Source organism: Lutra lutra, chromosome 3 (genome assembly GCF_902655055.1).
Source record: "Lutra lutra chromosome 3, mLutLut1.2, whole genome shotgun sequence".
Taxonomy (NCBI): domain Eukaryota; kingdom Metazoa; phylum Chordata; class Mammalia; order Carnivora; family Mustelidae; genus Lutra; species Lutra lutra.
Genome location: NC_062280.1, coordinates 147,903,083 through 147,929,201, shown reverse-complemented (window position 1 = coordinate 147,929,201; position 26,119 = coordinate 147,903,083). Strand labels below are relative to the sequence as shown.

At 39.2% G+C, this 26,119-nt stretch overlaps 1 protein-coding gene across 9 annotated transcripts in view; it reads right to left on the bottom strand.

Annotated features, from left to right (window-relative positions):
- MTRF1 (mitochondrial translation release factor 1) overlaps positions 1 to 23,216 on the bottom strand; it is a 55,759-nt gene extending 32,543 nt beyond the window's left edge. For 2 of the 9 annotated variants that reach the window (XM_047720050.1, XM_047720058.1), the window contains exons 1-6: positions 22,656 to 22,878; positions 20,687 to 21,069; positions 16,015 to 16,106; positions 14,490 to 14,571; positions 14,179 to 14,286; positions 4,056 to 4,228 (exon numbers count right to left, since the gene is read on the bottom strand). In XM_047720050.1, coding sequence (XP_047576006.1) covers positions 4,056 to 4,228; positions 14,179 to 14,286; positions 14,490 to 14,571; positions 16,015 to 16,106; positions 20,687 to 21,069; positions 22,656 to 22,705 — 888 coding nt within the window. In that variant the 5' untranslated portion in view covers positions 22,706 to 22,878. The other 7 variants (XM_047720052.1, XM_047720055.1, XM_047720053.1 and 4 more) reach the window with 7 other exon arrangements.
- Positions 23,217 to 26,119: the final 2,903 nt, after the last annotated feature.

Below are 26,119 nucleotides of genomic sequence, written 5' to 3'. Positions count from 1 at the left end.
TGGCCTCTAGAACTGTTAGACAATAAATTTTTATTGTTTTAAGCACCTATTTGTTACACACACACACACACACAGAAAAATAGTACAAAATATGCTGTTTTTCATGAGAGAACTAACATCTTATTTCACATTTACCATTCATTTGTACGAATGACAGCAAGTGTGACTCTTTGTAAAGCACAGTAGTAACGGGGTCAATTTTATAATTTACTATACAGCGTGGTTATTCTTTTATTTCCTCTAAAATGAATACTCTACTGTGGGAAAAAAAAAAGTATTCAGCTTTTTTAAAATATGCCAGTGTTGGCTACCTTAAAATTTCAATAAACACTAAAGAGATGAACAGCAATTTCCCATTTTGGTGGTTACAGTATATTAAGTAGTTATATAGCAAATATACGTATATTATACGTCATATTCTCCCAAGTGTTACAGAAACTACCTAATGAATGTTGGGAAATTCTGAACAAAGAACCAGTGACTTAATAATATACAAAGAATTTTAAATGTCAATTAAGAGAATAAGACTTTGCTCTTTTATGAAAAGCAAACTCCACTACATGGGTTTAATTTCCAAGAATGCGAAAAGAATAAGGGGATGGGTGAGAACAGTGGAAGGAATAAGGAGTTAAGAAAGACAACTTAAGGGGCCCCTGGGTGGCTCAGTGGGTTAAAGCCTCTGCCTTTGGCTCAGGTCATGATCTCAGGGTCCTGGGATTGAGCCCAGCATCAGGTGCTCTGCTCAGCGAGGAGCCTGCTTCCCCAACTCTCTCTGCCTGCCTCTCTGCCTACTTGTGATCTCTGTCAAAAATAAATAAATAAATAAATAAATCTATAAAAAAAAGAAAAAGAAAGACAACTTAATAGTTTTGATTTCTGAGAGACATAAATGCTTCCATACACCAAAAATGAAATTAGATAAAAGAGGAAGGAAAAATCAAATCCTAATATTCAAAATATTTACCATAATGATATCATAACCAAACAGAAAAACATTATTTCTGATGGTCTTTGAACATCGCATTCTGACTATGCTTTCTTGGTGGACTATATTCTAAGGACAGGAATCTTAAACATTGCTCAGTAGTTTGCGAAGTAATTTTTTAAGTTTTTATATATGCTATATAATAAGGAAAAAAGTAAACACATTAAGTGATTAAGAAATAAAACTTTTTACTCTAAGTGGGAAGAGATATAAATACAAGATGGTGAGGGGGAAAAACTCCCTGTAATGTTAACTTTGAGTTGGTAATAATAACTTGAACCCGTGTTAAACTCCTATGTATCTCCTAGCTCTGTCCGCTGCGCAATCTAAACACAAGCAGACTTTAGTAATGATGAGCGTACCTAGTACCTACACCTTGGTTTCTAGGTACATTTCTCCCCCCAAAAAATGAGATCTGACTCCCAAGTCTGAGGGCAGAAAGGCAGAAGGTGGGCTTAGGATATCTAATTATACCAGAAAGCAAGGGTATGCTTAAAAATTGATGGGGTCATTGCAAAAGGGAATCCCCTAAAAAGGCTACTAATGGCCAAATCAGGGACAAGTTTGAACCAAAAACCATAGTAATTATAACTCACACAATTTAAAAAACAAATATGTAAGTCTATAATGAAGTCAACAGATGAAATAATATTGAGTTTATGATGAGGTAAAATAAGAGAAAGCAAGCAAGAAGGAAGGAGGAGAGAAGGTAGTAGGGAGGAAAGTTCTTGACAGAAAAGAATGCCAGGTAATAAATATAGAAGAAATGACAGAGTTACAAAATCACCATCTTCCACCCCAAATGAAATAACTGATTCAGGCAAAAAAGATCAATGGATGTTACGATTGTGGAAGAAAAGTTGTTGGAAATAGGCTATTATGTACCGCAGGCATTACTCAGTAACTACAAAGAGAAAAAAAATACACTTTTACAATGGAGCTGGTTTTGTGGTCATCTTCACTGAAAATCAGACAATTTCAGATTATGTGCCTTCTGATAAGACGCAACATGAATATACACCTACACCTGTAAAGTATTCCCACTCAAAACCTGTGACCTGAATCCAATGGGATAAAAGGACAAGTTGAAGAGTACCAAGAGGAAACAAATAAATCCAGAATGTGGGACACCCTACAAGATGAAGGCTCCAGACTCTTCAAAAACATAATGGCATTTAAAAAAAAAAAAAAAAAAAAAAAAAAGGTTGAGGGCATTGGATGGCTCTGTCAGTTGAGTGTCCGACTCTTGATTTTGGCTCAGGTCATGATCTCAGGGTCATGGGAGTAAGCCCTGCACAGGGCTCCATGCTCAGGGGGGAGTCTGAGTTCTATAAGCCACTCTAGTAAATTACTGAACCCAAGGAAGGGGTTGTGGAAACCTCTCAATTCATAGTGACTTGGTGGGAAGCACAGGTGACAAGCTGGACTTGTGAATGGCCTCTGAAGTAGGAGGGAAGAAAGTGCTGTGAGGCTGAGCTCTTAGCTATTCCCCAGTAGACGCTGTCAGAACTGAATTGGCTTGTAGGATACCTAACTTGGTGTTCACACAGAATTGAAGAAATTGCCTGGTGAGAGAAAAAACTTGACACATTTAGAGTGGAGAAGTATTCTGTGAGAAGACATGCACAGGAGTTTTTCATAGAAATATTACAGACTTGTGTTTGAGTTTCATAGCTAATGGTATTTTTTCTAATAACTTTTCCAATTTTATTATTGATATTATACAAAGGTCTCCAATCTATTGGTTCCTGGGGACAACAACCCTTAGTGTCTCATTTAATCCCTACAGAAGAATTATGGGGTTGGGGCGCCTGGGTAGCTCAGCTGGTTAAGTGTCTAACTCCTCATTTTGGCTCAGGTCATGATCTCAGCATCATGAGATCGAGCCTCATGTTGGGTTCTTCGCTGGACATAGAGTCGGCTTAAGATTCTCTCTCCCTCTCCCTCTGCCTTTCCCCCACCCCAAAAAAGAAAAATTATGGGGTTGAGCTATTATACCCAATTTAATTATTTATTTATTTCTTAAATTTTTAAGTTCCAGTTAAGATATAGTGTAATATTAGTTTCAGAATTTTGGGACTCATCACTTACATATGATACCCAGTGCTCATCACACAAGTGCCCTCCCTAGTGCTCATCACCCACTTAGCCCAGGCCCCACCTACTTCCCCTCCAACAACCCTCAGTTTGGTTCTCTATAGTTAATAGACTCTTTTACGGTTTGCCCTCTCTCTCTTTCTTCCTATGTTTATGTTTTGTTTCTTAAATTCCACATATAAGTGAAATCACATGGTATTTGTCTTTCTCTGACATATTTCGCTTAGCATAATTCCCTCTAGCTCCATTCACGTTGCTGCAAATGGCAAGATTTCGTTCTTTTTGATGGCTGAGTAATATTCCATTGTGTATATGCACCACAACTTCATCCATTCATCAGTCGATGGACAGAAAATGGCATCGTTTAGGTAGAAGAACGTCCTATTCTTAGGAGATGTTAAGTTGAAGATTTGAGGGATAAATAGTCTCACAGTGACTGCTATATTCTTAATAGTTATTTTTTAAAAAGTATACATACACACATGTATAGGAATCTAGCAAATGTGGCAAAATATAAACAGGTGTTGACTCCAGGTGAAGGTTATATAAGTTTTTAGAGTGGTATTCTTCCAATTTTCTGTATGTTTAAATTAAATTTTAAAAAGTTAGGAAAAAAGATAGAGGCAATATGGCCGGCTTCAATAAGACACTGACCCCATACAGATATTCTATCACTGACCTCAACATATTACCTGTGGAAATCATATTTTTCTTAAGATAAAACTTAAGCAAGAAGATTTGAAAAGGTTTGTGAATTCTATTTTATGAAGAGAACTGGCTTCTAATTAAAGAAAACAAAATATCTTGGTCAGGCATAAGAAGGGCAACTTTACGTGGGGAGGAGTTAAGGTTTTCCCAGTAGAGACTGCAAAGTTCAATGTGAAACCCCGAAAATCAGTTTGCTAGAAGCTAAGATTCCTCAGCACAATACCCACTACATGAGAGTAAGTTTTCAACGTGTGCGTGAAGTTACCTCATCTGGCTGAGGGAGGACGATAACAGACATGGTTCCCGTGTGAATGCGCTGCATCCTTGATGACAGGCCCACCTCAGGGATTCGCTGAACTCGGTGAATCCCACCTTCATACTTCAGATGCTTGTAGACACTGTCACCAGAAATTCGGGCAGCTGCGTGATGCAGCCCACCTAGGAACATAAAATCCAAAAATGCCAATGTGTTCTCTTTTGAAAGGGATCTGCATCTTAAATACCTTTAATCTCAGGCCTGAATGCAAGTGCAGAGCCAAAGAGGAGAACATAAAATAGTTACAAGACGGTATTTTCTCAATTGTCAATGTAGTCATATATAAAAGGAAATATACCAAAACATTATTTATGCTTACCTCTGGGGAACAGAACAATATATTTTTTTGTTTTACTTTTTATACTTTGTTTCTAAATTTTCTATAATCAGCCAAGTTTTTTTTAACAATGTATTACTAGAAAAAACATACTGGGACATTTTCTACATTGAACTGCCCTCTGCAACCTTAGGCTGATATGGTATCTATATATAAGAACGCTCAAAAATGTAACAATTTAATAATGATGGAAAACTCTATAGGTCCTCCCAAGTTCTCAAGAGCCTATTGAAATTTAGCTCTTGCTCATCTGTGGTGTGACAATAAGCTCCTCCCCCCACCAAATCTTAATGCCTAAGCTAGTTTCTTCTTATTGGACATATTTTTTTAAAAAAACTCTTTTATTATAAAATAACATACAGACATAAAAAAAAATCACATGAATCAAATGGTTTAGTGACCACAAGATCAAGAAAAAGAACTTTGTCAGTCACCCAAAAGCTCTCTCATATGCCCCTTCCCAGTTACAATCCCCTCCTTTCTCACAAGTAACTATGATCCTGACTTATTCCTGTTACAATTTTATTACCTAAATGTGCTACAGTCTAGTCTTGTCCATTTAAAAAAGTTTCACGTCCTCTTTAAGTGTATTTATTTATTTTTGTGTAGTAATCTCTACATCCAATGTGGGGCTCGAACTCATGACCTCAATATCAAGAGTCAACCAGGTGCCCCCTAAAGTCTGATGCCTTTTAAAGCTCTTCATCTATATACGCTCATCACCTACTTCTTTTGTTCTTTCCAACTTATCTCCTGAGGAACGTGGACGTTCACCTGTAAAATTTCCCACAGAATGAATTTGCCAACTGCATACTCTTGGTACAATTAATTCACCTATCTTCCGCCCTCTGTTCTGGCTACAATTTGGCAGATGGATCCAGAGACCGGATGAGACACCAGCTTGAGCTCCTTGGCAGGACTACAGGAGGCACATTATGACTGTTTTCTTTCTTTTTATGGTCGTGAGAGCCTTTGATGTTTAATGTATCATGGGTTATAAAATAGTGATAGTCTAATTCTGTAATTTCTTTGTCAGGTATTAGTAGCTAAAATACATTGATAAAGGACATTTCCCCTTGTCTACTAGTTGATTACCCTGTGCTAGAGTTATAGCAGGATAAGGCAGTTAAGGCAGGATAAATGCTTGATTCTGTTCCTTTACCCATTTTACCAATATCTGTGTTTTGCAATATGAGTTAGGATTCATCATCTGCAGATGACTATTTTTAAAATATCATTATGAATTCAAGGATCTGAATACACTAGCATGTTTAAACCAATTGCAATTATTATGATTAAAGTTCAACATATCCATCTTTGGCCAGCAGGAGCCTCTTCAAGTTAATTTCTGAGTTCTTTTTGACACACCTCTTATTACGGTATAACAAAATATTCCAGGATTATCCTGAACTATTCTTGCTCCAGACCTGAAATCAGTGATCTCCCCAAGAAGTCTTGGTTCCTTTCAGAAAGAAATAATACTTAATTTTTTCTTTTCTTTTTTTTTTTTTTTTTTTGCCTCTTCCCCTGCTCAAGTGCTCTCTCTTTAAAATAAATAAGTCTTGAAGAAAAAAAAAATTTAGATCACTTAGCTCGAAATTCCTCTTGTATAATGAAACCTACCGCAGAGGCAGGTATCATCTGGCCTTCGAGTCACCTTGTAGGACCTGAGGCTCATGGAACCAGCACAAAAATGTTGATATTCTGGTTACTGTTTCTGTGAGTAATAAACCATCCTCCACCTCTGACCCATGAAAGTGTGGCATGCTAACTTGTTGGCTTGCAAGTGGGGTAAAATCTCAGACCATGTGGAGTTCTTGACTACTGATATTTCCAGTGTAAATTCAAGATGACAGCCTCTTCTCTATCACTCTTGTCTTCTATACCAAGAATCTGGTTCTCAACGACAGAGAAGATACTACAATTAGAATATCTCCTAACTACTCATCTACTTTATTCCACAGTACACATATAACAGTCTCAGAGTAACAATGCGAGTTCTGCCACAACATGATTACTAAAAACATTAAGACTTTTTTGCATATGCTCTTCCTGTTCTTCCCCCATTTTTCAAATGGCTGTACTCTATACTGTCAGATCTTACAGTGGTTATATAGTGTATTCTTCCCTCCTTCTCCTCAAATAGACCTAGGTCTTTTTTTTTTTTTTTTTTAAGATTTTGTTTGTTCAGGGATGCCTGGGTGGCTCAGTTGGTTAAGCAGCTGCCTTCGGCTCAGGTCACGATCCCAGCGTCCTGGGATCGAGTCCCACATCGGGCTCCTTGCTTGGCAGGGAGCCTGCTTCTCCCTCTGCCTCTGCCTGCCACTCTGTCTGCCTGTGCTCACTCTCGCTTCTCTCTCTATGACAAATAAATAAATAAAATCTTAAAAAAAAAAAAAAGATTTTGTTTGTTCATTAGAGAGAGAGAGAGAGAGAGAGAGAGTGCGCACCTAAGCACAGGTGGAAGGGTGAGGCAGAAGGAGAAGAAACTCCCTGCTAAGCAAGGAGCCCAATGTGGGATTTAAAACCAGGACCCCAGGGATCATGACCTGAGCCAAAGTCAGACACTTAACTGCCTGAGCCACCCACGCACCCATACAGACTTAGTTCTACGGGTAGCCACATATCTGATGCTCACCCCTATCCCTATGCCAAAAGTTCATATTTTAGCTATCTAAAGTCCTGTTTTCTAACAGATTCCTCAGAAAGGGACCATGGGGAAAGTGTTTCTTGAGTTCTTGCATATTGTTAAGTTTGTATCCTTATACTTGTAAGTTAGTTTCGTTGCTTATAAAATCCTTAACTCAAATTTCCTTTCCTTAACTATGCTGCTACTGCTGCTGCCACGTTCCTAATATGCTTCTAATGAAGACTCAGTGCTACAATGTCAGATCTAGCCCACTCAGTTTCTAAAGTCAGCCTGGTGGGGTACCAGGATGGCTCAGTCAGTTGGGTGTCTGATTCTTGGTTTCACTCAGGTCATGATCTCATGGGTCATGAGCTCTGGCCCTGAGCTCAGCGGGCAGTCTACTTCTCTCTCTCTCTGCCCCGCATCCCACTCACATATACTTGTTCTCTCTCCCTCTCAATAAATCAATCTTTGAGAAAAAAATAAATAAATAAAGTCAGCATGGTGGATAAAAATTGGGCATAGTTTTAAATTACCATACAAAATGCCAAAGGAAGGTACCTTATCAGAGACCTGTCTTTTAGTAAGTCCCACACAGCGGTGCCTGGGTGGCTCAGATGGTTAAGAGTCTGCCTTCAGCTCAGGTCAAGATCCCAGCATCCTGGTATCGAGCCCCATGTTGGGCTCCCTGCTCAGTGGGGAGCCTTATTCTTCCTCTATCTCTACACCACACCCCCACGCTTGTGCTTTCTCCCTCTCTGTCAAATAATAAAATCTTAAAAAAAAAAAGTAAGTCCAAAATAGCCAGTCTTCCTCCAGCGGTGGAACAGGTTACTGTTTATCTTCTTGAACGCCGGATAAAGAAGATGACAAGCATTTAGTGGTCAGGTGATAGGAAAAATGTACTGTTTACCATTCACACTCGGTATAGTCAAGATGGTCAACTCTGAAAAATACCTCAAAACTGAGACAGAGCGAGGCCACAACAATTAAAATTTTCCACCTCGAAATCATTGTTGTTGTTGTTTTAATATTTTATTTAGGGGCACCTGGGTGGCTCAGTGGGTAAAAGCCCCTGCCTTCAGCTCAGGTCACGATCCCAGGGTCCTGGGATTGAGCCCCGCATCAGGCTCTTTGCTCAGCAGGAAGCCTGCTTCCCCCTCTCTTTCTCTGCCTGCCTCTCTGCCTACTTGTGATCTCTGCCTGTCAAATAAATAAATAAAATCTTAAAAAAAAAAAAAGATTTTATTTATTTATTTATTTGACACAGAGAGATAGATCACAAGTAGGCAGAGAGGCAGGCAGACAGAGAGGGGGAAGCAGGCCAGAGAGCCCAATGCGGGGCTCGATCCCAGGACCCTGGGACCATGAGACCATGACCTGAACCAAAAGCAGAGGCCCAACCCACTGAGCCACCCAGGCGCCCCTCATTCTGTACTTTAAAAATTATTCCCCTCACCCCCTTTACCTACTTCATGTCCAGGGCACATATTTTAAATTTATATGACCTGAAAGGAGAGGGCTGCTTTACTGTACAGATTACTAGAGCCAATCTTGGGTCGCCTAGGTTCAAATTTAAGCTCTTCCTCCTAGTTGTGTGTCCACAGGCAAGTAACTTCAGTTGTTCATGCCTCAGTTTCCTTTTCTGTAAATGGTAATTACAGCTCGCATCACAGTACCGCGCACCTGAATGAGAGGCCATTCATGCTGCAGATCACCAGAGTCGTGCTTCAAGTCCTGTGTAAGCATATGACACAGCCTGAACTCAACCTCCCTCCCTCGAAGGGGCTATTGTGAGGAATAACTGAGATAAACACTCGCAGCGTACTCAGCAGTGTTGATATTTACCGTCTGTAAGTATCAGTAGTGACTGGAACTGTATCATTGGCTCTCCTGGACCAGTTCAAGACAATGTGGGAGAGAATGACGATCAAGATCCCTGTAAATGGGGGGCGCCTGGGTGGCTCAGGGGATTGAGCCGCTGCCTTTGGCTCAGGTCATGATCTCAGGGTCCTGGGATCGAGTCCCGCATCGGGCTCTCTGGTCAGCAGGGAGCCTGCTTCTCTCTCTCTCTCTGCCTGCCTCTCTGTCTACTTGTGATCTCTCTCTGTCAAATAAATAAATAAAATCTTTTAAAAAAAAGATCCCTGTAAATGGAAATTAAGATGTAGGGCAGGAGAGCTGATAGACCTCTGAGGTAGAGGACAGCGAGGTGCACTGCTGGCCTTGCCGGCTCAGAGAAAACTGCCTTTGGTGGTCCTCATGGATGGGTATGGAGGGAAAAAGCATTTGTCAGATCAACAGCTGCACACCGGGTGCCAGGGGGTGTGAATAGCTCAAGCAATGAAACCACATCTGGTACAGCAGCTGTAATGAGAATCACTGGTTGGCTGAGCTAATAGTAACCCACTGTCATTCACTGAGCTCCATCTACTGTCTTTCTAGGCCAAAGAAACAAGCTGAATGGGGATGTGGCAGGAATCACTAACTTTGCACTTTCCAAGTCCTTGATGGTGGCATTTATCTCTGCAACCTCTCCGGGAAGGCAATGTTGCTTCTGGTTTACTATTTTCCCAGGCAGAGACAGTTCTAGTGGCTTCTATTTGGCCTTTACCACCATTAACAGTTCTCCTTCCACAGATCAGAAAAGAAGATGGGAATTCTGCTAGCTGCTCAGTGTATCTACCAATTATATACCCAGAACTGGGGAAAACACCACAGGATGGGTTTGAGAGTCTGCTGGGCCCACTGAGAGCGGGACCTGAGCTAAAAGTCTATTCATCACGTGACTCCACAAGCTCCTTCTCTAATGGATGGCCATAGAGATGTTCTGGGTTTCCCAGAATTAGCATCAGTTCAGAGCCAGTGTCCAGTAGTCCCTGCAAAGTCTGGTTATTTCCATTTCTCTAAGGCATAGTTACCCTGGGAAAAGGCGACAGACCCCTTTTGGGAGGAGGATGGGAGAAGGGTCAACAGCATAAATACTTGGTAATATATGGGGGTCCTTCCTCAAGGGAACCCCACCCCCTCTTTATTCAAGGGGTTTGGGCCTATCCACTGGCTCAAGTCTGAGAACTGACTGAGGGGCCATGGCTTGTTTTTATGATTAAAGTTACATTTTTGTTCACTTGATCTAAAACTTTTCTGCTCATACAGGTAAGTGAGAATTTACTAGTCTTCCTAACTCTTTTACTTCTAGGGACACCATGATCAACTAGCAAATGCCACAGGGCTGCACAAGTCAGACAACTCCGATTGCTGCCTTGGCTCTGACGTCCGTGACAGTAACCACACTCATCTGGCCTTTGGCTGTGGACTGCTACCCTTGACCCCTGCCATCCTGAAATCTAATGACTTCCAGTACACTTAGGTTTCCCAGTTTAGTTACCAGAGCTCCTACCGTTGAGTCTGGCCCACAGAGAAGAGCCATCACAGAGCCCTTCAAGGATGCCAGGGTTCCCCTTACAAATTTATTTCTCACACTCATGGTAAGAAGTACGTCTTCTGGACACGTAGAACTAACCATTGTATTACCTGAAGTGACCTCTCCCTGAATTTAACTAGCAAGCAGAAAATAACAAGATGCAATTATAAACATTAATCTGTTGGGAGGAAAGAGATAACAGAACATTTCATAGAATCCCTTTAACTTGGAAGAGATTTCAATTTGTCAGATGCCAGGTACCCAGAATAACAAAGCGTCAGACCTACACTACATACCCAGAGCTATCGCCCTCCCCTGCTGCCACAAAAACCATCCTGTAATCATTTAGCTTGGACTATTCATGGAATACTTGAGTACTGTCCCTATCTGTACCTCCAACCGCAAAATTACAAGGCTCTAAGTCACCTGATGCGTGAATTTTTGCCTGAAAGTATGTTTCTTTTCAACCTTAGCTTTTAGTGCTGTATGAATTCGAGTTCCTCTCCGTTTCAATTAAACATTAAAATATATACACATATATTTTATATATATATAAATAAATATAATACTATATAATAATTAAATAATATTAATAATATAATTAATAATTAATAATTAATTAATATTATAAATAATATATATTTTATATATACACATACACATATACACATGTATATACACATGTACACATAGTAAGCATATTTTATAAGAAAGGTGTTTCTCAACCCTTCTCTATGTTAGTCCTCCTATTCACACATTTTTCTTCTCCTGATTACAAATAGATCAATTTTTATATATTATTTTCTAATTTTAATGAGTAGAGGTTTACTCCTAATCTTTCTTTCTTTATTTATCAGAGAGAGAGAGAGAGAGAGAGAGCATGAGCACAAATACCGGGAGCAGCAGGTAGAAGGAGAAGCAGGCTCCCCGCTGAGCAGGAACCGGATATGGGACTCAATCCTAGGACCCAGGGATCATGTCCTGAGCTCAGGGCCTGAGCCAAAGGCAGATGCTAAACTGACCCAGCCATCCAGGTCTCCCTCCTAGTCTTTAGAGTAAAATATTTAAAGTTTCCCTTCCTTAAAAAAATAGTCCTTTAGATTTTTTTTTTTAATTAAAAAAGTTTTTTTTATTATTTTTTAAGTAGGCTCCATGCCCAGTTTGTATTGCCCAATGCAGGGCTTGAACTCACAACCCTGAGATCAAGACCTGAGCTGAGATTGAGAGTCGGATGCTCAACCAACCCAGCCATCTGGTGTGTCTCCTGCTCTTTTTACTTCTTAAAGTACCTTTATTTTATTTTGCCACTAAGCTAGTCTATCTAAAAGAAAGGTCTCCCAACCACTGTCTAGGGATTGTTCAGGCTGCTCTGCGTCCCTGGAACCAAATCACTCTTCCTGTTATTACTGAGCTCATCCTTCATTCTTAAAAGCTGGATTCAAAATATCTGAGAGAGGTCACTGCTGACATTTGCCACCATTCTCTCTTTCATAATGCTGTATTTCTAAAGACTTTTTTTTTTTTTAAGTAAGCTCCACACCCAAAGTGGGGCTCAAACCTACAGCCCCAAGATGAAGTCACATTCTCTATCAGCTGGGCCAGCCAGATGTCCCAAAATGCTGCTGTTCCTGAAAGCTTCCTGAAAGTTGAAACTCTCCCATCTCTAGCTTCCATACTATTATACTGTACTCGTCCTTCTCCTGCTTACCTCACTCCTCTCTTTCTTTTGCCAAGAGTCAATCTTTCTCAATGTGGCCATTACGTAGGATTTGGCGCCCTGAATATTCCTTCTCCCTAGCCTCTCCCTCACATAATCTCTGTGTCAGATACCACCTTTGTGCTAAGGGCTACTGAATCTCTCTCATTCATTCTGTTCTCTCACCAAAGCTCTGCTGACACAACTTCACCATTTACTGGATATTTCTAAATGGGTGTTCACAATAACCACAGAGTTAGTCATTCAAAAACAACTTATCATTTTTCTTCCCGTATGGGCTCTGCTCTCCAACTTGAACGAATATCACAGTCTTTCTGGCTAGGAAGATCAGGATCCCCGTGGCTCATCTTGTTTGCATTAGAACAGACTACTAGGATGTAGTATGGTTCTGGATCTGACAAACCTAAGTTCAATCCCAGGACTGCCATTATGTACTGTGTGGTCTTGGATCAGTCACTTATTCTCTAAACCCAGCTCCTCATCTGTAAAATGGGACTGATACTACCTATCTCACGGCCGTGAGGATCAGATCACCTACAGTGTATGCAGGACACAGGAGCAAGCGCTGGCCCGTCTTTTGTCCGCTCTTCCTGTGAAGGTCTGCCAAGGTCTATGCCAGGTCTAAGTCTTAGTCACACCTGGATTGCTCTAGCAACCGCTCTGCACTTTGCCTTAAATCGAACCTCTTGGTCCATCCCGCACAATGCTATCTAATAATCTCCCTAAGATATGTATTTACCAAATCATGTGCCTTTTTTTTTTTTTAAAGATTTATTTATTTATTTGAGAGCGAGCAAGGGAGCAGGACGTGGGAAAGCAGAGGGAGAGAGAGTCTGAAGCAGACTCCACACTGAGCACAGAGCTGGACATGGAGCTCAAGCTCACAACCCTGAGGTCATGACCTGAGCTGAAACCAAGAGCTGGAGGCTTAACCGACAGCAGCAACCAGTTGCCCCCAGATCATACGCTTACTGATAAAATTTTCAACAGGTTGTTACTCTCTAACAATCAAGGCCTGTTCTGCTTTTGAGGCTGTTCAAACTCTACCCCCTGGAACTCATTTCCTATGTCTTCACATACTCTGGTTTCTCTTCTGATCATATGTATCTTTCACCTTTACTATGTCTTCCTGTCACAGATATGCTCTGGGTAGACTAGCTTCCTAACATTGCCCTACACACACCAAGATCTTTCCCACCACCATGTGGTTGCTCTGGTTTTCTCTTCCCTCTTCTCTCAATTCCCTCTCCTTGACCAGTCGCCATATTTAAAACCTGTACCAAGGGATGCCGGGTGGCTCAATTGGTTAAGCATCTGCCTTTGGCTCAGGTTGTAATCTCAGGATCCTGGGATCAAGTCCTACATCAGGCTCTCTGCACAGTGGGGAGCCTGCTTCTTCCTCTCCCTCTGCTTGCTGCTCTTCCTGCTTGTACTCTGTCAACTAATACATAAAATCTTTAAAAAGATAAAAAAATAAAAAAAAATACCAAGCACAACTTACTTATTCTAGATACTAGCTTTCATTTTTCTCTATTGTTTAACTTACTTTAATCCCCTTTCCCTACTTTATTATTGGGTATCAATATATAAGCAAGAAGAAACAAACTTTCATATGGCTTAAAAGAATGAGGAACAAAGATACTATCAGATGTTCTGATTTAACATAACTAAGTATTTAAAAGTTTAAGGACTTGAGGTGCGTAGGTGACTCACTTTAGTGTCCAACTCTTGGTTTCAGCTCAGATCATGATACCAAGTTCCTGGGATCGTGTCCCACATTGGGCTACCTGCATAGCGGGGAGTTTGCTTCTCCCTCTGCCCGCCCCCAACTCATGTGTGCTCTCTCTCTTGCAAAAATAGATAAATAGAATCTTTTTAAAAAATAGGACAACATAGTTCTAATCAAGATCAGAGATAAAATAATTCTCAGCATCATCTATGGACTAAACCCTCAAATATCCCTACCATAATCAGCTGGTGTATAATTCAGGAGTTCAAATTTCCAGTTTTTATAGTTTGAATAATTCTGGTACATATCAAATATTTCACGAGTAAACTGTTGGCAGATATCACCTAAAAAAAAAAAACAAAAAATATTCAGTCAGCACAGATTGTTTTAAAGAGAGCCATTCTTAGGTACAGGCCCCCTGGGAAACAAGGAGTAACTGTTTCCATAGTGAAACACATCTACTGGACTGTTAAAGTTCTACAGTATCAAACCAAGGTAAAATTTAAGTGTTTTTTAAGATCATTTACAATAAAATTATTTAACTGACCTCCAGTAGTTCTTCCAGATGTCACCTCTAAAATAACATCATTTTTGTCATATTTCTCCTTTGGCACTAGACTCTGGAAAAGCTGAAAAAGGAAAAAAAGATCAGCATTTGTATGTATATTTTCCACGATTATACTATTGCTTGATTTTAGAGAAAAGACCTAACATTAAAAAAAAGTCAGTGATTAAGAAAATTATATAGTATCCCAATGAGGTCTAGTCATTAAATGCTACAATAAGTAGACTGCATTAGACCTAAAATAAGTGATCAAAAAACTAAAAAATCTATTCAAAACAAACAAACAAAAAATAAGTGATCAATTCATGCTAACAATGGAGTTACTTGTCAGGGTATTCTCCACAATGCTATCAGATTATCTTAATTTTCTAAAATGCCCAAGTTTAGATCAAAGTCCGAGTGTTCCATTCAATTTTTTTCAGATTTTGCCTCTTATTAGCTCTCAACAGCAGCTTCTTTCATCTAATGAATGATGTGAAGCTTTGAAAAGTCTTCACTTGGAGAAAATGAGGCCTCTTTACACATGATTGTGTATTTTCTCCTGCCACAGATGACAGTTGGCCCCAGGTCGTGCCCTCTGTTCTCAGTAGAGCTGTTCTGCTTAGAGAATATATTGAGGACTCCCAGGATAAGGCTGAAATAGTTTCTGAGCTGTGACAAGAAAACAAGGGGCTTCCTAATAAAGTAACTAGCTTCCTTCCAGAGAAGAAAAGGGATGCAATTTTATTTTTTATTTATTAGTGAAAAATTTTTCAAATCAAACTACCTACAGGCCATGACTCTCCCTACTGCCAATTTTTGAAATACTCCATCTCTGTTAGAAATGGTAATCTGTGAGAGGGAATATCAGACCAAAAGTGACAGCCTTTCTGCCTTTGACTTGCTGGTTAAATCAGTGATAACAGTAACTGATACCTCTATCTCATTCCCCTCTATGGAGTTCCAGAGTAGGGGGACCAAAGGCAGGACAAGGGCAAACAGGACAGAGGGAAGGAAGAAACTACAGATGATATATAGCCCTGTAGTTTTCATTGTCTTTTAGACAAATCATCCATTGAACTACAAGGAGCTAAAGACTTGGTATGAACCAACTGTGTCTGTACCTTTGGATTCACTCCACTCTATACAGAAAGCAAATTTTCGATCCTTAATTAACACAATCACTATGTACCACTCCCCTTTTCTAAGGCTTAAAAACCCGATTCTTCCTCTTGGTGAACTAAGTTTCTTTACCAGCATCTGCCACCTTGGCTGGCAAGTTAACAGCTTTGGAACATAATTGCTAGTGGAGGTGAGGGGGGGAGATGATGTTTTATTCTCTGGCATCCCAATCAGTTCAATTTCATTCTGTAGCAAATTACAGTACTAAACCCAGCTTACTCATTCACCATAACAGAAGGTTTAATAAACTGGTGTTTGGAAAGTACTTTGAACACCAAAGTACAGCCTCGTAAAACAGTATTCTTTTATAGTAACACAATTGAGGAGTTTACCTCCTAAAACATACCTCACTGTATAACATATGGATTTTTTGAGCGATGGTTTCCCTCTCTTCCAATGCGAGTTCTTGTAACTGCTTTTCATCTTGTTTATTTAGACCTACAAACCATCAACAAAAATTATGTTTTTAAATACAGGAAAACTCTTAAATAGCTAGCTAATTTCTGTTTATAAATTTTATTTCAGTTGTGAAGGAGGGATTATACAAAAGGTCAGAATAGTTGGAAAATATTAATTAACTAATAAGTACTTGTGAAGCACGTCTAAAAAAACTCAGTGTGTAAGGAAGTATGATCATTGCCTAAAAGTTTATGATTTGAATGTCTAAAACTAAATACAGAAATCAATGATTAATAAAACAAGTCTGAAAAAGGACTGGTTAATTAAATATAAACCCAATTAAGGTAAGTTTTGGAGTAAACTGGAGTGACCACATCTTGTCTTAAAGGTAACAGCCACTACTCAGCACACCGTGGTGTAATCCGGGAGGGCTGAAGCCTCCATTTTCTTCCCCCCAAAGTCAGAAATAAGAACTCTTAGAATTTTGAAATCTCCTGAAATGTTTATACCTAGTGAACACTTTTTAAAAGCACCATGTAAGTCAAATGAAACATCTTTGTAACTTCTGTTTTATGGAAACAATTGTCCTTTTCACATCATTTCAAGAGAGAAAGTTAAATCCCGGAACTCCCAACAAAAAAGCTAACAATGAGAAATAGTAGATCTTACAACCTTTGACTCCATTGCTCTGGATACCTAGACTTCATTTGTTAATGGTGATGCTTGCCAGCTGATGTAGAAATGTTTGATTCTTAATAGCAAAGAAGAAAACAGAAATGAAAAGTCCTAATTATAAAACAGAGAAGGCTCTTGAAACTTCTTCCCTGGTCATGGAAGTCATTAACACCTGGTGGGACTCTATTCCTCATTCATACCTTCAACATCTAACACTTATTATGCACCAGATACTCTGCTAGTTGCTGGGGACACAGGGATGAATAAAATGTGGTTCCAGGCCTTAAGTCGCTCAGTCTGGTGGGAAATAGGACATGTACACATGAGTACAGTATGGGATAGGACAGTGCCATGGAGGCACAAAGGAGGGGGTCTAACCCAGACCTTAGCACTTGAGGAAGGCTTCCTGGATAGATGTCCTCTGAACTAAATTCTAATTACGGATCATCTGTTGCAGAATTGTAATATCACTAGTGGCCCCATATCATGTACTTATGCCACAAATGGACACTAGGCTGACATTACTCCATATAGGTACCTACTGTGTCAAAGATATCAGAAAAACCTGATATGCAGTCACATAAAATTATTTTTGTGGCCTCTTATTATTTTTCTGATGTCAGAAATCTAACCTAACTCAGTTTCATTATATCAAGAAAGATTTGAGAGTCTATTATATCCTATGTTCAGTGTTGCAGGAAATATAAAAATGAGTAAGACACAGGCTCTGTCTTTGAGAAACAGATAACGAGGGAAGGGGCAGAAATTAAGACAATTACATAAAGGATCAAAATTCAAAACAGAGAAAGATAACATTTTTGTTTTATAGAGGGGACTGAAGCCAAAGTATGATTTCCAAGCCATACTTTTAAGTGAAATGAATTTTAACAAGGTAAAATTGGTGGGTAACAATTTGTGCAAAGACAGAAATGGGATGATGTGTATATTCAGGGAACAGCAAGTTATCTATTTTTCTTGGAAGGTTTGCATATGCAAAGGGAATTAATACACTATACAGAGAGGCTGGTGTCAGTTTTCAGAAGCTCCTTTTTTTTTTTTTTTTAAGAATTTTTTTTTTTTTAATTTATGAGAGAGAGAGACAGCACAAGTGAGGTTTGGAGAGGGGCACCAGGGAGAGAGCAAACCAGACTCCATCCCAGGACCCTGGGATCATGACCTGATCTGAAGGCAGATGCTTAACTGACTGAGCCACCCACGGGCCCTTCTGCAAAGGCTCTTAAATACCAAATCGAGAAATTTATATTTATAGGCAACAGGAGCTACTGAAAATTTTGAGCAGGGGAGTAATCTAATTAAGGTTGTACTTGGACTGGGAAAGCCTGGAAGTGGCACAAAAAGTTAAGAATGTATTGTAATTATCCAGCATGAGCTATAATAAAGATATAAATTAGCAGAAAGAATAGAAGGGGACTAAGGGTACACTACAGAGGCAGAGGCAGACTCTATTGGAACTGGACTCATGCAGTGGATAAGACAGGCTGTGGAATCTCACTGAGTCCAAATCCTTGCTCCTTGCCTTATTGGCTGAGTGACCTCTGACATTTTAAGCTCTCAGTTTCTTCATCTATAAAATGGGGACATTAATAATAATTCCTATCTCATAAATTATTATAAATACTCAAATGAGATAATATTTACAAAATACTTAGCTTAGTGTCTGGCACATGGTAGGACAGTAAATGTCACTTTTATCACTGTTATTACAGAATAGCAGGACTTTAGACCTAGGAGAGACTTTGGAAACAATCCAATCCAATCTCAGTAATACTGGTGATACAATGTATACACCATTGTATAATGGTGATACAATCAAGGCTGAAAGAGATTATGTCAATTCAATTTAGAAGCATTTAGTAAAATCCTATTATATGCAAAGAACCTTCCCCAAACTAATGGATTGCAAATTTGAGTGGCATAATAATGCAAAGAGTAAAAAAAAAAAAAAAAAAAAGAAATCCTCATAAACATAGTGAGAGACTCATGGTACCACCAACAGACGACAGAAAATACAGGACTTTACAGTTATAACTGTGACTGGCCTTGACATCGTTTAACATCTCTAACACTTAATGGAACAGGATGGAGCACAGAAGTTTAGAAACTAAAAGCCTGTAGTACTATCTGGATAAGTGTTGAATCCCAGGTTAGTCCACTGCGCCTTTCTCTCAACTTCAGTACATTTTGATAATTTTCATATGAGAAAAAATGTTAAGGCAATAAGCAATATTAAGAAATACCAAAACTAGGGGCGCCTGGGTGGCTCAGTGGGTTAAGCCGCTGCCTTCGGCTCAGGTCATGATCTCAGGGTCCTGGGATCGAGTCCCACATCGGGCTCTCTGCTCAGCAAGAAGCCTGCTTCCCTCTCTCTCTCTCTGCCTGCCTCTCCATCTACTTGTGATCTCTCCCTGTCAAATAAATAAATAAAATCTTTGAAAAAAAAAAAAAAGAAATACCAAAACTAAAAATAAACATCTCTCACATAGGTCAAAGAATTAAATGTAAAGTTAAAAAATTGAACTCTCAGAAGAAAACACAGATGTACTCTTTGTAACCTTGGGTTACACAACAATTTCTTAGCTATGACACCAAAACCATAAGCAACAAGAGAAAAAAAGATAAATTTGACATCATCAAAATTTAAAAATTGTGCAGCTTAGGGGCGCCTGGGTGACTCAGTCAGTTAATCGTCTGCCTTCCGCTTGGGTCATGATCCCAGGGTCCTAGGATAGAGCCCCGCATCGGGCTCCCTGCTTGGCGGGAAGTCTGCCTCTCCCCCTCCCACTTCCTCTGCTTGTGTTCCCTCTCTCACTGTCTCTCTGTGTCAAATAAATGAATAGGATCTTTAAAAAAAAAAAAAAATTATGCTGTTTCAAAAGATAACCCATAGAATAGAAAAAAACTTTTGCATATCATATATCTGATAAGGAATTTGTGGCTATAATATAAAGAAGTCTCACAATTCAATAACGGGACAAATAACTCATTTTAAAAATGAACGAAGGATCTGAACAGTCATTTATCCAAAGATGAGATACAAAAGGCCAACAGCCATGTGAGAAGATGTTCAACATCATTAATCAGGGAAATGCAAATCAAAGCCACAATCAGGTATCATTATACCCACTAGGATGGCTAGAATCAAAAGTGTGGGGTAAAAATAGTGCAGCCACTTTGGAAAACAGTCTGGTAACTTCTCAAAAGGTTGAATGCAGAGTTATGATAGGCAATTGTAGCGCCACTGTTCATTACAACCCACAAGTGGAAACAACTCAATATCCAGTAAGTGATGAATGGATAAATAAAAATAAAATGTGGTAGATCCATACAATGGAATGCAGTTCCACAATAAAAAGACATTAAGTACAAATACATGCTACAACATAGATGAAACTTGAAAATATTATGCTAAATGAAAGAAGCCAGTCACAAATGACATATTATATGACTCCACTTATATACAATGCCTGAAATAAGGAAATCTAGAAAATAAATGAGCTCTTGCCTCGGGTTGGCAGGGAAGGGGGAATTGGGGCAAGTGGCCACAAGGTGCAGGGTTCTTTCTGGGATGATGAAATAATACCTGGACCCTACAAGCCCTTTGCTGGGGTAGAAACTGCATTTTTGTGTCTCTGCTACATACGCAGGACAGTGCTCAGGAAAGGCCTGCTCAATAAATTAAAGCTTCTGTAAAGGTTAATATTCAGTCACCTAGACGCTAAAAACTTCTTGGTAAGCACCACGAGGAGCTCAGTCTCTTAACAGTTGATTTTTAGTAGCCAAAATACATCAAACACACAGAGTAGAATCCTGTCTTCTCCAAGTACAGAGTACAGCCATTCGAGCCTTTTTAAAAGATTGTGTTCAATAAAGGTTTAACCTATAAAATCAATCACATTGTTTACACACACATATTTTTTACCTACTTTTACACATTGAATCTAATTCTTCAATTGCTTGCTCAGCCTCCTGAATTTCTTGGTAAATGGCTGCAAGTGGCGCCAACTGAGCATGCCTTCGACTCAGGGACTTCTGGTCCCCTTCATTCACAGACATACGCTGCAAACAGTCGTCAAGCATCCTGTACTCCTTGTTCAGGTCCTCCATATATTTCTGTAGTGCTTTATGCTTCCACAGCATCTTGGACTGATGACAGTATCTCCTGGGACAATTCTTATTTAACAGATGGTGGAGAATGGGATTCCTGCTTTGTCTAAAAATCCACAGCCTTGTATCAAGATGGATCTGCGTAAACTGATGAGATTGGGGATGGAGGTGGTACTGGAGGGGACCATTAAGAGATGAATGTCTAAAAAGCCAAGCACACAGGTGACGATTCATCTCAGCATCTGAAATATAATAGACACAATCTGAAAAAAAAAATCAGCTCTACAAATACAAAAGCTGGAAGGAGCCTCAAGAAATCTTGTTCAGTTTATGGGCATAGCCAACTCCAAACTCAGTCTGAAAATTCAGTAACCAATAAAAGGAAAATAATTCTTCATACCTCTGAATAGAACATATTAAAATAAATGAAGATAACACAGTTTTCTATTCACTCAATGTATATAATTAACGATGGCAAATGAGTAGGAGCATAATTAATAAATACATCACCAGACTGGGTTAAATCAGCTACTTTCTAGGAGGTATCCAGGATCTGGAATTAAGTATGTGAACAAGCACTTGAAAGGTATGAAATAATCATGCAAGTTTTAGGTGATTCACATATACATAGATTTCTAAAGCTCGAAGGAAATATTAATGTTTTCTTGTCTAATTCTTTAATTTTAGGTATCCAGATGTCCAAGGAAATCAAGTTACTTAATCATGATTATTTACTTAGCCAGAGAGAGGCAGAGTTCATACTAGAATGCGGTCTGCCTGTTCAGAGCTCAGTGTTTTCCATTTTCAATTCTGCAATCGGGTGCTTCCCTTTCAGCTAAGATCCTAAAGGAGGAAAACTTCAGATATTAACTGATAAAGAAAGTAGGGCTGGTAAGAAGGGACAGTGGCAATATTTGTATTAAGTGAAAAAAGCAGAATGGAAAACAATATAATCTTAATTAAGTTTTCAAAATTTTCTATGATATATGATATACAAGGAAAGTAAGTAAACAGAATCTTTTTTTGGGGGGGGGGAGGTAAGAAAAACCTAAAAAAGAAACATACCAAAATGTTAAAAAGATGATCTCTAGTTGTGGATACCTTTTGCTTGCTTTCTGTTTTTTCTACGTTTCAGAGTTTTAAATTTTTCTATACACACAGCATGCATTACTGTCACAATCAGGAAAAAATAGTTACTTTAAAAAATTACAACTTAGGTGAAACCGGCTGTGTACACTAATTTCCTGCTCTTCACCTAATAGACATTTCTAAAATTCTGAGGTTCCAAGTTGAAATGAGGGTCAAAATTTTATGATAATCAACCTTTATTGTCTCCAGTGTTCCTACTATGCTAGGAGGTGCATTCATGTATCAACTCATTTGATCATTATAAATCAGCTAACTTGAATATCATAATCTCCTATAAACTAAAATATTCAGAGTGGTCTCCCAAACATTCAGATTTTGCAGGATTCTGCTAATGAGCTTTAATATCTGAAGCACATTTGGAAAAAGACTGTGGAAGAATGCGCCAATCCCCGACAGCCACACGTCACAGTCCTTCAGCAGAAGTTCCCGTGTCTTTACACCTAGTCTCAAGCCTATCAGAGAAGTGTGTACATTTGAAAAAACGGACAAAAGGATGACAAATTTTTGTTACAACACTTTTAGCTAAAATGTCCACCCTCGAAACAGCAGAATGAGTAACTCTTAAGGTCTTGAACCTCAATGTTAAGAGAGAACACACCCCCCTCCCCTTAAACCAAGACGTTTACTCGCTAGGGTTACCTATGCCTGAGCACGGCCAGTCCCTCCATCACCCACCCAAGGAGCAGCATTACTCGAGTACTCTAGGAACAATTCTCAGAGTCGGCAGTCAGAAGTGACACTAAGCCTGTGCCAGAACAACACGTGTAAGCCACACTTTGTCATTCAGTATAAGGAGTGATCCTATCGAGACAACATTGGGGGGGGAGGTGGAAAAATACTTTTTGAGATCAAAAAAGAGAAAAAAAATAATTGTGAGTACCTAAGAAAAAGAAAGGACGACAGCTTTCCTTTCTGAAGCCGGAACCTTCTGTGACCTGCTACATTTCAGCCCGACAAACACTGACTCACTTTCACATCCGGGTCACTCCTTCCGGGTTAACGCTTGCTCTCAGCTTCTCTTGAACAGTCGTCCTTGGGCGTGCGTAACAGCTAACAGGGGAAACCCGAGAGAAAAATGACAAATCGAGAAAGAAAAATAAATAAAAATTCAAGGCAATAAAGAAAATCCCAAGAGATGACTACGGGCGGTACTCATCCGGAGCCGGAGCCCAGGGCGCGGGTTCCCACAAGATAGGTAGGGTGGGCGGTAGCGGAAAGTAGAATGAACTACAACTTCCGGGAGCTCCTCCCGGGGAATCCTGGGAGTTGTATTTTGTGCACAGACTGGCCGCCAAGCCCTGGGACAAAAGCGGACTTCTGGTTTCACAGAGGCAAACACAGGAGAGAGATCTCTACAATTCTGATTAGGAGATCAAGATTTACAATATATTAATAGGAAATCACAAGAATTTTTTATATGTGGAAATTATATAACGGAGCCACTAAAGCAGTGGAGTTTTGGTTTGGGTTTTTGTTTTTGTTTTTTTTTTTTTAATTTTTGTTTTGTTTTTAAAGCAGTGGTTCTTTAATTTTTATTTATTTATTTTTTGAGGACTCCCTTTTCATCATCCCCAGATTTAGGGATTCTACATGTGGTTTTTTTTTTTCGTTTTTGTTTTTGTTTCTTTTTCTTTTTCTATTTTTACCCTTTATGGGATTCTGCAGGTTAGTAGTTGTACTTTCAGCTTCCACTGTTCTAGAAAATACCTAATAACTAAAAGAGGATATAAACTTATATTTCTAAAAATCACAACAGGATCCAAAAGATAGGAGACTATATATATTCACAAATTAATGGCTTTATAGGTGTTGCATGCATATATTGAATGTAGGGGCTCAAACTAGGTTCATAGGTTGTAAGCTACTAATTAAATAATTATAAAAATCCAACTAATAAACAGTTCCAGGAAAATGCAAACATACTGGCTTACTTTGAATACCACAAGTCACATCACTGCCGTGTCTCAATATTTCTTCATCAAAAACCAAGGCAAACATCATCCCATATAACTGACTTCACAGGATATTTTCTTAGGTTGTGACTGCATATAAAAGGAACAATTAACTCTAAATGTAAATACCTAACATTACCCTACTTCAGGGTACTTACTTTTACCTAGGATATATTAAATCCTATATCAGATGGTTTAAACCTATTAATTACTTTAATCCTTACTACAACAACCCTAAAATACCCATTTTGCAGAAAAGAAAACTGAGGCACAGAGAGCTTAAGTAACTTGTCCAGGTAAAAGAACTGGTAAGTAATAGAACTGAGATTCAATCAAGGCAGTCTGTGCTAATGTTCTGTGGCTCCTAAGCTCTGTACTCCTCTCTCCTCCCCCTCCCACAAAAAAAAAAAAAAAAAGAAGAAGAAAGAAAGAAAAAGAAAAGAAAAGAAGTAAAACATTCCATTGTTCATTCAACAATGAGTGTTCTGGACATGAGAATTTAGCAATGAAAAGAAAAGACACAAATCTTTGCTCACATGGAGTTTATGTTCCAGTAAGGAACAAATTCCAAAGGATCCATAAAAATCATTCTCCTGAAGTATCCAATGAAATCATTTAATTCTTTATTTTGATTTGTGTATGCAGATATATAACTTAAGTAATATAGTATATAAAGCTTTATTCTCCTTTAAAAATAATCTTACTGCTATGGACTGAATTGTGGCCCCCCCCCAATTTAAGATGTTGAAGGTAACCCCCAGTGTGACTGCACGGGGGACAGGGCCTTTAAAGTTAAATGAGCCATACAGGTGAAGACCTGATCTGGTGATACTTGTGCCCTTATAAGAGATATCAGAGAGCTTGTGAGTGCAAGCTCTCTCTTCTCTCTTTTTCTCCAAGACAGGCCTCAGGGTGAAACGCACCTTTCTGACACCTTGATCTTGGACTTCCCAGCCTCCCAGCCTCCCAAAGTGTTATTTTATTATGGCAGCCCAAGCACCTAACATTTATGTATGTAAAAATTTATGGGGATATACATGAAACTTTATGATATACATGAAACTTCACATATTTTATTTCTCAATTTAAAAAAAAAGTCCCTAAAGGGATGTCTGCCTGGGTGGCTCAGTTGGTTAAGGGTCTACCTTTGGCTCAGGTGGTGATCCCGGTGTCCTGGGATTGAGTCCTGTGCTGGGCTCCTTGCTCAGGAGGGAGCCTGCTTCTTCCTCTGCCTGCTGGTTTCCCTATTTGTGGTCTCTCTGACAAATAAATAAAATCTTTTTAAAAAAATCCCTAAAGACATTTATGCTTGGTACTATAAATACTCCTTCCTCTTCCATGCTTTTTAAAAAAGAATATAATATGGTATATCTGTATTTATGAATATGCAATGATGTCCACAATTCATCATTAAATGAAAGACATTGTTTCAAAAACAACAACAACACAGCAAACAAACAAAAAAATAAGATGGGAGGCAGTGGGGGTGGGGGTACAAAACAAAAACAAAAACAAAAAACAACAACAACTCAGCAAACTGAGTTCCATTTAGAAACATGTGATGCATGGGACACCTGGGTGGCTGAGTTGGCAAAGCATCTGACTTTTGTTCTCAGTTTAGGTCTTGACCTCAGGGTCATGAGTTGAAGCCTCATACTGGGCTCCATGCTGGGTGTGGAGACTATATAAAAACAAAAACAAAAACAAAAATATGTGAAGCATATATATTTAAAAGTCCAGTGGAATTACAGGTAATCCTTATTTTCTTCTTCTTCTTTTTTTAATTTATTTATTCGACAGAGAGAGATCACAAGTAGGCAGAGAGAGAGAGGAGGAAGCAGGCTCCCCACCAAGGAGAGAGCCCTATGCGGGGCTCGATCCCAGGACCCGGGTATCATGACTTGAGCCAAAGGCAGAGGCTTTAACCCTCTGAGCCACCCAGGTGCCCCCCCTTATTTTCTTCTTTGTAGTAGTCTGGATTTCCTGAAGTTTTGTGATGAGTATTATTGTAAAAAAGACAGTTATAAAAGGAAAAAAAAAGATTTTATTTATTTATTTGAGAGAGAGAGAGCACAAGGGGGGTGGGGGGAGAGCAGAAGGAGAAAGACAAGCAGACTCCCCACTGGGCATGAGCCCAACACAGGGCTCTAT